We start from the raw sequence: 13915 nt of genomic DNA, 5'->3' as shown, positions 1-13915 counted from the left end.
CCCATATTATGTAATCTAATTAAAGAATCTCTAATACATTGATTATAGGAAAAAGAAAATTAAAAACGTCTTACTTTCGATGGAGTATGGAATCTCCAATAAAAAAATGATAGTATTCACCACAATGGCATTATGATAAATTTGTGTTTATGACTAATAAATAGTATTTTTAGTAAAATGTCATAATGTGTATCATCATCCTATCAAGATTAATGAATGAGTTTTTATGACATCGAAATTGTGACATTTTTATGAATGATTATTATATCTTAACCTTTCCTGTAGGTTAAAATGAAATACCTAATATTTGTCAAGGAAAGTGTGTTATTCACGAGTGAAAATATTATACCTACTAAATCAAACACAAATGAAACGATATGTTATCATTATTTTATAAGTAGGTAAGGCCCTACTTATACGTACCTACTACATATTATCGTAAAAAAAAATTGGAAAACAGGCTGAAATTCACATTTTTAAATGTAGAAATTAAAGATTGTAAGATAATTAATGTATACATTGTCATACAATTTAAAAGATCATTAATTCGATTTGACCTATCGATGACAAAAGCAAATGCAACAGTGGCAGCTTTACCCAGAAATAAATACAGTCGAACTTGGTTATTAACTTATTATGATCACGGAAATAGCGAGATCTCGGATGTAATGAGGAAACATTCGTTGACATTGTTTATGATTTTCTCCATACATTTATTAACTTTTATAACGAGCTACTTCTCGGGTATACCGAGCAAAACTGTTAATGTGTCGATCGTTTAAAAACAACATTTTCGACCCTAAGCATTAAAATCCGACAGGGCAGTATACTAGAAAGATGCCGCTGGGATCGGATTATGTCTATGACACTAGTTAAGTGTCTAAATAGGTACCTATTTGGTGTTTTCGCCGACAGCATTGAAAAAGTATCCACGCATATGGTTGAAATTGCATGTAAACAATCCAAGCTTTGTGAAGTCTGTAGGTACCTACTAAAAGCACTTCATTACAATAAACACTTCTTTTGTTGTTTATGAATGCCATGCTTAGTTCGGGGATTTTTAGGATGGTTTTCAGATTTTTTATGTTTTATGAAAATGTGAAAAACGATATAACGAGTAATGCTTATAACGTGCAAATTCAGTTGGTCACATCTTCCTTGTAATAACCAAGTTCGACTGTAGGTATGTTAGATGATAGTCAATATTATGAACATCAGTAATAGTAAGTAAGTACATGCAATGAAGTAGGTATCTCAATATGATTGTGGGATCTCTTGCACACAGCTTTCTAAGTTACTCGTGTAATGTTTCAGTGCATTTTTGTATCGCATTTGTATTTCTTATTGGGTTATTGAAAATAATCATGTGATATAATCCGATGAATGTTGCAATATTTCACGGTCAGTGGATCGTGACTAAATTATTATAGAATTCATTTCCAAACTGTTGGTTTCATTGTCACAACCGATTACTGTGAAGTACCGAGGCTCCATCACAATATAATATATAAAAATTGGCATACAACAGTGATTAGCAATCCTCTATCTGCTGGTTCAGTAATCACATATACATTACAAATATGAAATAGGTACTTACCTTCTTTTATTTTACGATTGAAATAATGTATAAGAAAATAGAATCTTTGTCAATGTTTACTCCATAACACTTACTACTTCAAAGTTTTATAGAATTTAGCAATATTTCTTTTGTTTATATTATTAAAACACCTCTGACGGAGCAGGGTTATTGAAATTAAATTGAATAAGTCTTAGGTGAATCGATAGCTTAAAGCATAACACCACTCATTTGGATAGTGAAAGATATAAGGTCAAATCCCTTGTGGTCCATATTTTTATATGATTTTTCAAGTAAGTATGTTTCTGAAGTTTTCAAAATTATGTACAGGGTTATTCAACTCCGGTACGAATTTCACAGTACCATTTTGTTAACTGTCAAGTATGTCACGTGTACTTTTTGATATATTGTCAGTTGAAAGTCCATCATTCAACACAATGGATCGTTTCTCCAACACACAGCGTATAAAAATCGTACAATCATACTACGAAAATGGCAAATCTTCAACAGTCATACTGCAAAAATTAAGGACAGATAACATTGCTGCTGTACGCGAAAATGTGGCTAAAATAAATGAGCCAGAAATGTCCATTCCATGAAGATTGTAGTAACTTGGCCTCTCATATGGCTGTTTATGTCGAATTTTGCATAAAGACCTTCTCCTACACCCATATAAGATCCAGCTCCACGGGCCATGGGCAGCGTCACAGTTTCACTGATTTGGTCTTGGAAATCAGTCATCTATTCACAAAACTGTGTTTAGCGATATGGGCTCATTTTTGGCATAACGGGTTTGTTAATTAGCAAAATTTACGCATATGGAGTAAGACCAATACTCCCATTACATCCATAAAAATGCACCGTTTGGTGTAGTTTACATGCTGGTGCCATCGACCTTATTTCTTCAAAAATTAGGCCAGAACTCACATTATGTTGAATGAAGATCATCACTGGACCATGATCAATATTTTTTTATTTAAATATGGATGACATCGATCTGGACAAGATGTGGTTTTAACAGGATGGCACTATGTATCCTACGGCAACCGCAACCATTGACTCGTCGAAATCAAAATCAAAAACCTTGTTGAAGTCTAACAATAAACCACTCCAATCTACATGTAATTGTTGCTAAAGTATGTATTGCTGATAACCTGGTTGACGGACAGTATTTTGTATTTTGTTAGTATTTAATTATGAAGATAAAAAAATTAATGATAGCTTATTATGAATTGTGTGGCATATTATATTCAGGATAATCAAAACAAATATTCCAGACTTTTTCAATTTATCTGTGTTTGCAATGTTTTATCTTTAATTTATTATATGATAGGTATGTGTAAAAATGTGTTATGTCAACGTTTAATAACTAGATAATACCTAATGTTAAAATAAATTATATACCATATTCGCTCCCAAGATGAGCATGTGGGCCTCCCTTACAGGCTGTGATTGAGAAATAATCAGTTCAAACCAATATCATAGCTCCAGAAAATAATTTTCCATAATTTCAAGAATTCCCATTTCTTGAGAAATCATTAATAAGATTCTAGAGATGTCAATAAAATATCATTATACTAAACTGCCGACCTCAATGGAATCGAAAAAAAACTGAAAAAGGTTTCCAAAGAAATCTCTTATTTTGTTTTTTGGCCAGAAGAGCTAAAAAATAAAGCTCTAGACTTTCATTTTAAATGGAAACTTCTTAAATTTGTCAGTATTTTTTTTTTAATCTAAATTCTATCTAAAAAATCATAAATAAAACGGCTAGAAAAGGTAATTTCATACCTGATAATGTAGAATTCTCTAGAAAACAAGTATTTATTTTAAGAATTCTAAAATCTTGAGAAATGAAAAAGTCAAGAAATCACAAACATTCTAGCCTCCGTTAAATGGAGAATGTATTCAACTTCACGGTTGACTAGTGGCAGAGTGCCCATCTCTGAAAAGTTGGGTACGTACTCAAACTCCACGTTTGGTAAAATTAGACAATTCTTCGTATTAAGCTTGAAAAAAACTGAGATATATTTATATTTCAAAAGTAATAACTACTCTAGACAGATTTTATTTCGGAAATTGTAATTTATATAAGCGTCCGAAAGGTAAAACTAAGATTGCTAAAACTATAAAAATGTATGAAAAGGTACAAAAATGACTATACTTATTTATATTGGAATGTCAGTATTCAACATAATAAATGGTATCCCATCTCATTTAATAATACATTTCATATCATTGGTTCATCATCAATGATTGAGCTCCATTGTGAAGTAGAAATTTGAAGTAATGTAGAGCACCTGTTTTTGAAACAGTAGAGTTCCTAAATCCCGCATCTGGCAAAAATGGATTGTTTTTTTTTACAATGGTACAATTATTAGACCAAATAGCTGACAATCATTGCTCACAAAAAGAAACTGGAGAAAAAATTAACTAAAGAACTAACATTCACTTCGTGGAAGACCCACGTGCTTTGCTTAGAAGGGAAATATTTTTTTTTTTACTTTGTTAATACATTTTACTGTTGACAAAACAAACACTTCCATTTATCCATCGATCTCTTATATAAATCTGCAATGTGTATTACAAACTAAAAATATTCTGTTTTTTAGGATGCCTTGGTACTTTCCGAGCTAATCCAACGAGTGCGAGCGTCTCCAGCGGTAGCATCCTTATGGCTCACAGCAGCCGAGTCAAGAAGACCTCGAGAGGCGGGGGCAGCAGCCCGGGCTCTGTGTTCGGGCCTGTACACGGGCGGGGGCAGTGGTGGTCCGCGAGATGTTGCACCACTCAGAAAAGTGTTGAGGCATTTAGCGACGCATAGATTGGCTACTGCTGAAGATCCAAGAAGGTATTTTTGTAAAGACATTGAAATTCATACTAATATATAAAAAAGTCATGTCTGATATTTCAATATTTATGTTCTTTTTTGTCAATTTTCAATGAATCGAACACAGCTGTATTTTTTTAAAATTTCCAAGAATTTTGTCATGAAATTTTAGAAAATAACATGGTTGAAACATGATTACTCAGATAATTGTGTGAGTGATTAAAACACAGAACAATTCGACTGATTTATTATTTACTATTTTATTTTGATTTACAGTACACTCTCAGTAATCCTCCGCTCGATTATCCGACAACTACTATAATCCGCCGTTATTTTTACTAGTTGAAAGCACAAAATCAAGCTCTACAATTTGTCGGTATTCGATTGTCAAATTCAATAGTCCGCTGCGTACACGTATACAACGCAGATGAGACGAGTTTATTTTGGAAACTTCTCCTTCGTAAAACGTACGTTCATCGCGAAGAACGTAATGTACCAGGGAGGAAAGTGCCCAAAGACCGGATCACAATTATGCCGTGCTCCAATGCATCTGGGACACACAAACTGAAGCTTTTGGTCATAGGGAATGCCAGGAATCCTAAGCCATTCAAGAATATCTGCCTCACTGAACAACTAGTTGTGTCAAGTGATTTGCTGTTTAATATTTAGTTAATAAACTTAGTTAATAAATATGTATAATTTAGTAAATACTTGATTTTGATTATAAATAAAACCATAATTTGCTAGTACAAATTTCTCAAAAAAAATTTTTTACGAAATACCTGTTTTAATTTTTACCATATTTTGTATGTATGCACTATAATCCGCCGCTTTCACTAATTGGACACTTGTCTGGTTTTTGGGGTGGCGGCCTACTGAGAGAGTACCTACTGTATATATATTTTTTTACATAATTAAATCTACCCACCCAGGACATGTATCATGGAGAACTCGTAGATCTTCCACCATTAAATTTGTTAGCCATGGGGTCTGGTAAAATACACATGTCGTTTTCTCAATGTGCAATTGATTCAGAGCTTGGACTTAATGGGATGAGTGAATGACTAACAACATTCTCTTGCTCTTTAAAAAAATATGTGGTCTCTAATGACTTTGATTGATGCCAACCTAAGGCCTAATTGATAGATGACATAGCTAAATATAATTTTGATACGTAGTATTGTGTGCGTGCACCCACTGTGCACTTTTTCCTTTTGCGTAAAAAAATTAGTCATCTATAAATTACACTTATGGTTTTGGGCATATGCACAAAAAATGTGAAACTGGTCCAAACTAGTTTGTGAATTCCATGCGGAAGCGAATCTTTAATAATGGAGTGCCCATGTTTAATTAAATTGTGTTTAACAATGATGATCTTTTAGTATTCATAAACAAATGGACACCATGTAACAATTCCATATTTTTTGATTGCAGAATAATTGGCCAGGGATCTTCGTCATTTTCACGCCTTTACTCGGAATTAGTAGAAGGCTTCCGGCCAGCGAGGCTTTTCCTGTCAGCGGCACTCCGGGGGCCCTTTTTACCTCTTCTCCAACTCGATGAGTGTTTACTGGTAGACCCTGATAAGGCTATGGACAGGTAACACTATCATTGTATTTCATTTCTTATCAGATATATCAATGGCTCAATTTTGAAGTGGCAAAAATTACCTATGTTATTTACTTAATCCTGATGTATTATGAATATTGCACTTAATGCAGGCTAAATACTAATATTATTTATTCCATGTATGTGTGTGTGTGTACGCAGTTAAAATTTTTAATTATGTAGGAAAAAAACTTTATCTCATGAAGTGAATATTGGAAAAGTCACAGATAACCTGTAATAATAGTATTAATCGAATTATATTAGAATTTATCTTTGGATGGTACTTATAATATACCTATAATATTTACCTGTCCTTGTCTAGTGTTTTGACTGCTATTTGGTGTGTAGTGGTGAATCCGAGTTACTCATCAGTTAGCATACAGTGCTATTCATCTTTGATGCTAGTACAGCCATGTTTATACTCATTTATCTAATAATATACTTGGAATTAAAAGTTCTTATTTTGAGATGTGAACTTTGTACTTTTGTTAAAATTTTGGTGGACATTTCAGAATCAAAAAATACTGTACAACGGCGGGCTCGTCATCAGAATGTGAAGTGAAACTGGCTCGTTACCGAAAATGGACGGTCACATCGTTGGCGGCGGCTGCTAATCGCTTCATAGTGTCCCTCACAGAAAATTGGGCATGCTTCCCTCCGTCTGTGGCATGGGTGGTGCGACAGACAGCTTTAATTTTACGAGCCACCGGAAGAATATCCGAAGCTGACATACACTCCATATGCACCGATCTTGTGTTTACAAACTTCATTTGCCAAGCGATCGCGAATCCGGAAGCGTACGGCATAACCGATATACCGATCACCAACGTGGGAAGGTTTAACCTCGCTCAGGTTGCGCAGACTCTTCAGATGCTCTGTCTCATGAAACATCAAGAGGTGTGTATTTAACTATTTCACCCTGCATATGTATTTCAATAAATCGGTTATGCATTTTTTGATTAAGTGACATTTTTAAATTAAATTTCTTGTCCAAAAAGTCAATTTCCCTCGGTCATTCAGTAGCGCCCCTTTCTAGGCAAAGTTATTATTCAAATCTACTTTACTAATTGATTGATTCTAGCTGACTTATATTCTAAATTAGTGTCTTGGCAATTGATACGCAGGTTGATCGAAAGCTTCGTGATCTATATTCAAGATTCGAAAAAGACAGTGTGTACTCATTGCTGGACGCTATTGTGGACGATGAAACCTTCTCGTCAGTCTCCGACGATAGCCAGCAGCTTTCTGATGTTGAAGAAGAGATTCTGGAGGGAGCCGTTTGCGATGAGCAAGACATGGACTTGCCAAAGACAGAGCCTGTTGTTAATGCCAATGTTGCCTTATTTACCAGGACCGATTTGCAACTATTGGTGAGTTCTTCAAGTAGTCGTACTATTAAGAGGCACTGACGCCTAATGAAAATTTAACCGTATACTGGCAACATTTTTCAAACGATTGATTACTTGAACAATATTAGCTGTTGGATGAATTGGAATCAGGTAGTGGAGTAATCAATTTTTAAATTTCTTTATGTATGCAGGTATGTCTTGAACTTAAACCCAGTGTAATCTCGATTTCAAATGGCAGAGCCTTTTCATAACCTGCCAGTTAACTTGAATTACCTAGCTTACAAACAGCAACTACCCATAGGTTTGTTGAACAATCAATTGCCACATTGTTTACATCTATTTGTATTATATTGTATTTTTTGTTGTCAAACTTATTGCATTCGTTATTTATTTTAAAGTTGAAATTATTAAATTATGATCAGTTGAATAATTGAAAGGATCTTACATTTTTATTCATATTTTGATCTTAAAATCTTTTAGAATATAAAATTGTAGAAAAAAGAATGTTACAAACTTTCTTTGATATCCTTTGTCTGTTATTGTACAACAACATCTTCTTGGCTACGTGAAGGAAGGAGCTGTCGTCGACTAAATGGGAGGAGCTTGTTAGTTTATAATGAAAGTGCAGTTAAAAATGGGAGGAGCATGTTAGTTCACAGTTTTAACACGTAGCCAAGAAGATGTTGTCATAGATTATAATATAGAACTAAAAACTATGAAACCGCACCCAGATTGCGAGGGACGTGGGCGTAAGTCCCATTCGGTGCCAATATATATTATATATATGAGGCGTCTATTTCCAATACCCGCCAAATCCACACGCAAGCACTTTTGGCAAATGGACATTTTCTGTATAAGGAAATTACATGCTTAAATTTAACAAATAAAAATGCACGTATGTTAAGAAGTATGAATCTTTAGGATTAAACAATAAATTGCCGAAATATTTTCGTTTTATAGTATAAAAAATGCAAAACCCGTTTGGAGGTAGCGGAGTTTGATTGTTATCACAGGATTTGGCGGAGTTAGTAAGTAATCACTGTTGGATTTGGCGTCGTTCGATGGTAATAAATTAACATTTGTTTCAGCATGATACAGGGTTACCAGCAATAATTATGTAAGTGCAAGTTTTAGTATTAAATATTTTTATTGAATAAAAATGATTCCATAATAAAAATAATGACATAAAATAATAAACACTATAGAGTAGAGCTATAGCTACGGGGGTTTTCAACTGGAAAACAAGGAAATTGTTACCGCCTTATTGAAAATGTATACAAAATAACAGCTAATTCGAAAAAAACAGGTTTTCACAGAAATAAAAAAAGAATAGGTATTATACTAATTAGATTCCTTATCATTTTTCATTGCGCACACGAAAATGTGTCCGCTGCCGCACTTACGCGCGCGATCAATTGCGAGAAATCTCTGCTATAGACAATACTAGCATGCAGGTAGAACATTTAGTAGGTATATAATATTAATTTATAGGTGCATATTATTTTAAAATCGTCCATTATTTAAAAAAAAATGCAATATTAAGTAGGTACTTAGTAGGTAATTTTCGAACAGATATATAGTTAGGTACATTAATTATATGCCATTCTACTTACAACTTTAAGCTACTTGATGTTCACATATTTACAGGTTTATTGTTTAAAACTTTTTATCTGCATAGGTTCCACAAATAAGTATTTGTCTAAAGTAAAAATTTGCGTAGGTATATTCTTTCATTACGTAATTAATTCGACATGCCGTCACCAATAATAAAAAATACCTAGGTACCTGCATATTACGTTTTGTAGGTATTCGTTTAAATTTTAAATAAAAAAGAATTTGAAATAAAAATACCAACAATTAAAAATACTGTTTGACTGTGTTACACATTAAAATGATCAACAAAATATAATAAAAATGTCAAGGAAGCAGGCAGTCGCAATAAACAATGGGTTTCTTTATCACCTACTAATTATTAACAATCAATATTGCTGTCAACTTGACTACAGAAGCAGCAGAATATTCGCGGTGTATTGTTTCACTTTTAAAGCTTATAAAAAAATGTAAACAATCACATAAAATAAAAAAACCACGGCATTTTAACAATATAACATAAGTAAAAAAATCACACAAAATAATTGTCGCGTGTTCTAAAATTAGGACCTCTTAAATGTTTATGTTCACCAACATCATTTCTTAAATACTTATTTCATAAATTAAACAAACTTTACGTAAGAAACAAAACCATTTAACATAGTTACGGGAGAGTATTTTTTCATGCAAGCATTTCGTTTCAATCATACATTTTATTACTCTATTGGAAAAAAAAACCTTTGTTTTGATTCACATTTACACGGTGTTATTTTAATACGTTCGTTTTAGTCGACGGGACCTACATTTATTTTGAATCGGCGATAAATTCTTATAGGAATTTGTTATACCTATTCAAATTTGAAATACTTTTATGGCAAACGTGCGTCACGAGCATTAGCATCTTAGAATATTTATACATAAGAATACTTCTACATAAGTTAGTGTTTATCATGTCCTTTGTAATTTACAATTTATTTTTTTTAAATTAAAAGCTACTTAAATATAATTTACACGATAAAACCAAAAACACCAAGTACCTACATAATAATTGACCGAAAAATAGGCATTGTCCACGATTAAATTATTATGTAGGTTATTATTTGAAGATGAATAGTGTGTAAATAACATTTTTCACTGGCTTGTGGATTTGCTACTAGTAATATTTATATTAATAAATTTTTTTTTTTAAATTGACCTAATAATTATTAGTAGGTACCTAGGTAAACACTCAAGAAACTCAAGATAGTTATGTGTAAAAATCTTTTGGGGAAACGCGTAAGTATATGTTAATATTGTTTTCCGCCAGTGAGATGAATGATGATTGATGGATTGTTTGTTTATGTCACTTCATCCGACACATTTATGTTGCATTTGCATTGAATTATTCTCGGGGGCCAAATGACCGATACAATGTTAACCCATCAATAAACATTTTTTATTCACCAGTCTTTCGATAATTAAGTACTTATAATTCATTTTACAAAGATATGTTGCATTCTTGAAAACTGCCATGTATATATTGGCACACTGTATATAGATCTGTATTTGAATAATCATGATACTCGTAGTATAAATTAATAATTTAACACAAAACAATATTTCAACACAATTTGTTAAACACCCAGTCATTATCAAAATTAGAGGGAAATATTAGGAACTTCATTTACCTTTCATTGCGTTGTATTTCTTTTTTCCATAAAAATCGTTACTGGATATACTTCCGTCCTTTATTTAGAGAACTTTTTTGTACATTTTTCAATAATTTCGACATTATAACTTGGTAAAAACACGGACGAAATGGACACGATATTCACTGTTTGAGAGCTAGACCGCCATCTTGCATTTCCGCGCAATGCAGAGCGCTCATTGGCTGATGAAGGATTTGGCGGATATGGGAACGATTTGCCGTCTGGAGATGGCGGATATAGGAAATAACTTGAAACTTTAGAGTCGTTTTTCCTAGGGATATAACGTATTTAGGAACAAAATAAATACACAGGCCGCACTGATTCTTATTCATAGACACGATACAACCAAAACATGATTTTTTCGTGATTATGGATTTAGCGGGTATTGGAAATAGACGCCTCATATATTTATTTTTCTGATAGATAGAAGTTAGTGTTATGGAAAATGGTGTATAAAAAAGATATGATAATTTTTCACTTTAACTTTATTATCGTTACAGGTGTCACTACTCAAAAAAATACCTTTAACAATCACAAATGGCTTTGATTCATCCCCTGAACAAATCATAAATAGTACCTCGAGCAGCTCCAACCTCGACCAAGATTTCAAAGAACTATCCATGTACGACAAAAACAAATCCGAACAGTTCTCTGAGTCGACCAAACTGAAAAACAGTACCAATGGGGTCATACCAAAGAATTTTCCTCTGGAATCGGGAGATCATAGGGATAACAATGGCGAAACAGACACGGCTTGCGGGGTGACGGACAACGGCGACAACGGTATCGATCTGGCAGAGATGTTGCCGCATGACGAGGGACTGAATCAGCTTCTCAGATGCATACATCCCGAACATGTGATGAAATTGCAAAAGTTACTGAAGAGACTAACTGACTGCAATTTTGCCAAGTTAGCAAACTATTACTTTGTTCTTTCTAACAGTTTTCTTAATATGTCATAATTTTTTTCTAAATTGAGTTACTGATGGAATTAAAATTTTGAGAAATCAGAATTATTCATGTATAGATAATGATTAATGTTTTAATCTACACATTGAATATGTTGATATTGATTTTAGTAAATACTATATGTATCAATCAGCCATAAATAGTGCACATTAAGCTTTGTCAGTCTTTTGTTTTCATTGAAAATCTGTAAGTTGTTACAATTTACAAGACTACAGTAGTCTTAGTTCAATATAAACAAACACATATGACTAACAAAGATTAATGTGTAAGAAGAAGAAGAATTTATGGAAGATCTTAACGGCTTACCTCCACCCTTCGCTACTGGTATCAATGGCGAAGGGTGGAGGTAGGCTGCGGGGATCCGACATACACACTAAACTTTGTCAATCATTTTTTTTCATTAAACTAAGAATGAAAATTGCAGATGGTATTTGGTTAGTTTTTAAACCCTGCCTTAATCAAACTATAATAGATATTGGATAAAAAATATTCTTCTATGTATAGAATATCTAAAATTATGCCATTAAATCATTCATAATTTTAGATATTTTATAGATAGAAGAATATTTTTTTGTTTGGCTTAGGTTGGCTTTTTTAGTTTGGTTTAGATTGAATTTTATAAACAGTTGACATTGACAAAGTTTAGCGTGCACTATTTATGTCAGCATCTCCACAGCCTACCTCCACCCTTCGCCATTGATATGTTCATTCATAAAGTTTTATTAAAATGTTAATTTTTGTAATACACAATATGTTTTGTATTTCAATACAATGGTTTTTGTTTTTAAACTCTAGGGAATCCCCAGTTCAAAAACCTCCAACAAAGGGGAAGCACGATGGTACAAATGGAAACACCAGCTCTCCCGTCAAAAACGGTCCCAAAAAGCCATCACCGCATTCTCAAGAAGTATTGGTCATCAAACTTCCTGGGGACACTGCTTATGAGCCTATCGGTAAATGTCTATTACATAATACATAATATAATTTAGATTGCCAATGTCGTATCAAATTAAAACACAGGTCAATTTTGATTTTGGTTTTGATAGCAGATAAAAGTTAATTTAAGATAGGAATAATATGCATACGATACACAAGGTAAAACATCTTAGTGCGATAATCCCATCAATGAAATGAGGTTATGATAATTCCACTTTTGTATTAGTTGATCATATTGTACTAAAGCATTGCTACTGACATACATTATTCTCGCTGTTAATTTAAATTCTAACGGCGGCATTAGATTACTTATACATATTTTGAATTTATAAATTGGAATATCATCGTTCTATTTTCGATATCCATTCGTAAACCCAAACGGTTTTTTTTCTTTTTCAAGAATCAGTAAAAACTGTTTATACAAAATGTCAATGATCACTGGTATTTATGTGCTAAGTTTGCAAATTTTTCCATTCTATGGACATGATTTATTTCTATAAAGTCAGCTGCTGCAAACATGCGACTCCGGATAAACAAAAGTAAAACAAAATACATGCCAGTTCTCCATAGTGCAACAAATGATAATAACAGCCTTATAATTGGCGGCAATGCTTTTGAAACTTTGGATTCATTTTGTTTATCTAAGGTCCCCTGTCACATAAACTAATAACACAAGCGATATAAATCGCCGTATCACACTTGCTAACAGGTGCTATTGTTGTCTCCAAAGGCTTGTTTAGAACAAGGCATTCTCAAGGAAAACCAAAACAATCATATATAATACTCTTCTATGCCCAATATGGTTCAGAATGCTAGGCACACGTCAAACGGGATGAGAGAAATATGGATTTCTTTGAAAGGAGAGTTTTGAGAAGAATCTTTGGGGCCGTTCAAGATAGTGACATTTGGAGGTCAAGCTATAATGAGGAGCTGTAGGAGTGGCATATGAAAATGCATTGACTGCGTTGGATCGGCCACGTGCATAGAATGCCGGAGGATATACCGCCATGGTGGGCTATGTACGCAACCTCCGAAGGCAAGACGAGACATGAACGACCGAAATTGAGAAGGCTGGTTTGTGCCACATGAGATTTAAGTATGCTCGCTCAAAGCAACTGGAGAGTGTCAACGATGGACCGTCCAGGATGGAGGAAGTTTTTGAAGGCCCACCAAGGGTTGTAGTGTCATAAATGATAATGGACATAATTTAGGAAGTTTTTTGGATTGATTTTTGAAATGATTAGATGATTATGTTATGGGTCCAACAATTTTATACAGATGTAGATATTCTATAATACTAGTGTATTATACTGGAGAGTGTAGCTAATTTAATCATTTAGTTTATATTATTTACATTATATTTAGGCTCTAA

The 13915-nt window shown here is 33.3% G+C and overlaps 1 protein-coding gene across 1 annotated transcript in view; it reads left to right on the top strand.

Moving 5' to 3' along the window:
• Gapvd1 (GTPase activating protein and VPS9 domains 1) overlaps positions 1-13915 on the top strand; it is a 37375-nt gene that overhangs the window by 1819 nt on the left and 21641 nt on the right. Inside the window, exons 2-7 of the mRNA XM_085947071.1 lie at positions 4186-4424; positions 5838-6002; positions 6524-6908; positions 7136-7381; positions 11139-11548; positions 12403-12560. Coding sequence (XP_085803197.1) covers positions 4186-4424; positions 5838-6002; positions 6524-6908; positions 7136-7381; positions 11139-11548; positions 12403-12560 — 1603 coding nt within the window. The remainder of the gene's footprint in view (positions 1-4185; positions 4425-5837; positions 6003-6523; positions 6909-7135; positions 7382-11138; positions 11549-12402; positions 12561-13915) is intronic.

The sequence above is a fragment of the Rhyacophila brunnea genome, unplaced genomic scaffold (assembly GCF_057557595.1).
Source record: "Rhyacophila brunnea isolate RB1 unplaced genomic scaffold, BYU_Rbru_1.0 scaffold_2, whole genome shotgun sequence".
Classification (NCBI taxonomy): domain Eukaryota; kingdom Metazoa; phylum Arthropoda; class Insecta; order Trichoptera; family Rhyacophilidae; genus Rhyacophila; species Rhyacophila brunnea.
Note: the sequence above shows the minus strand (reverse complement) of the source record. Positions and strands in the feature narration are given on the sequence as shown.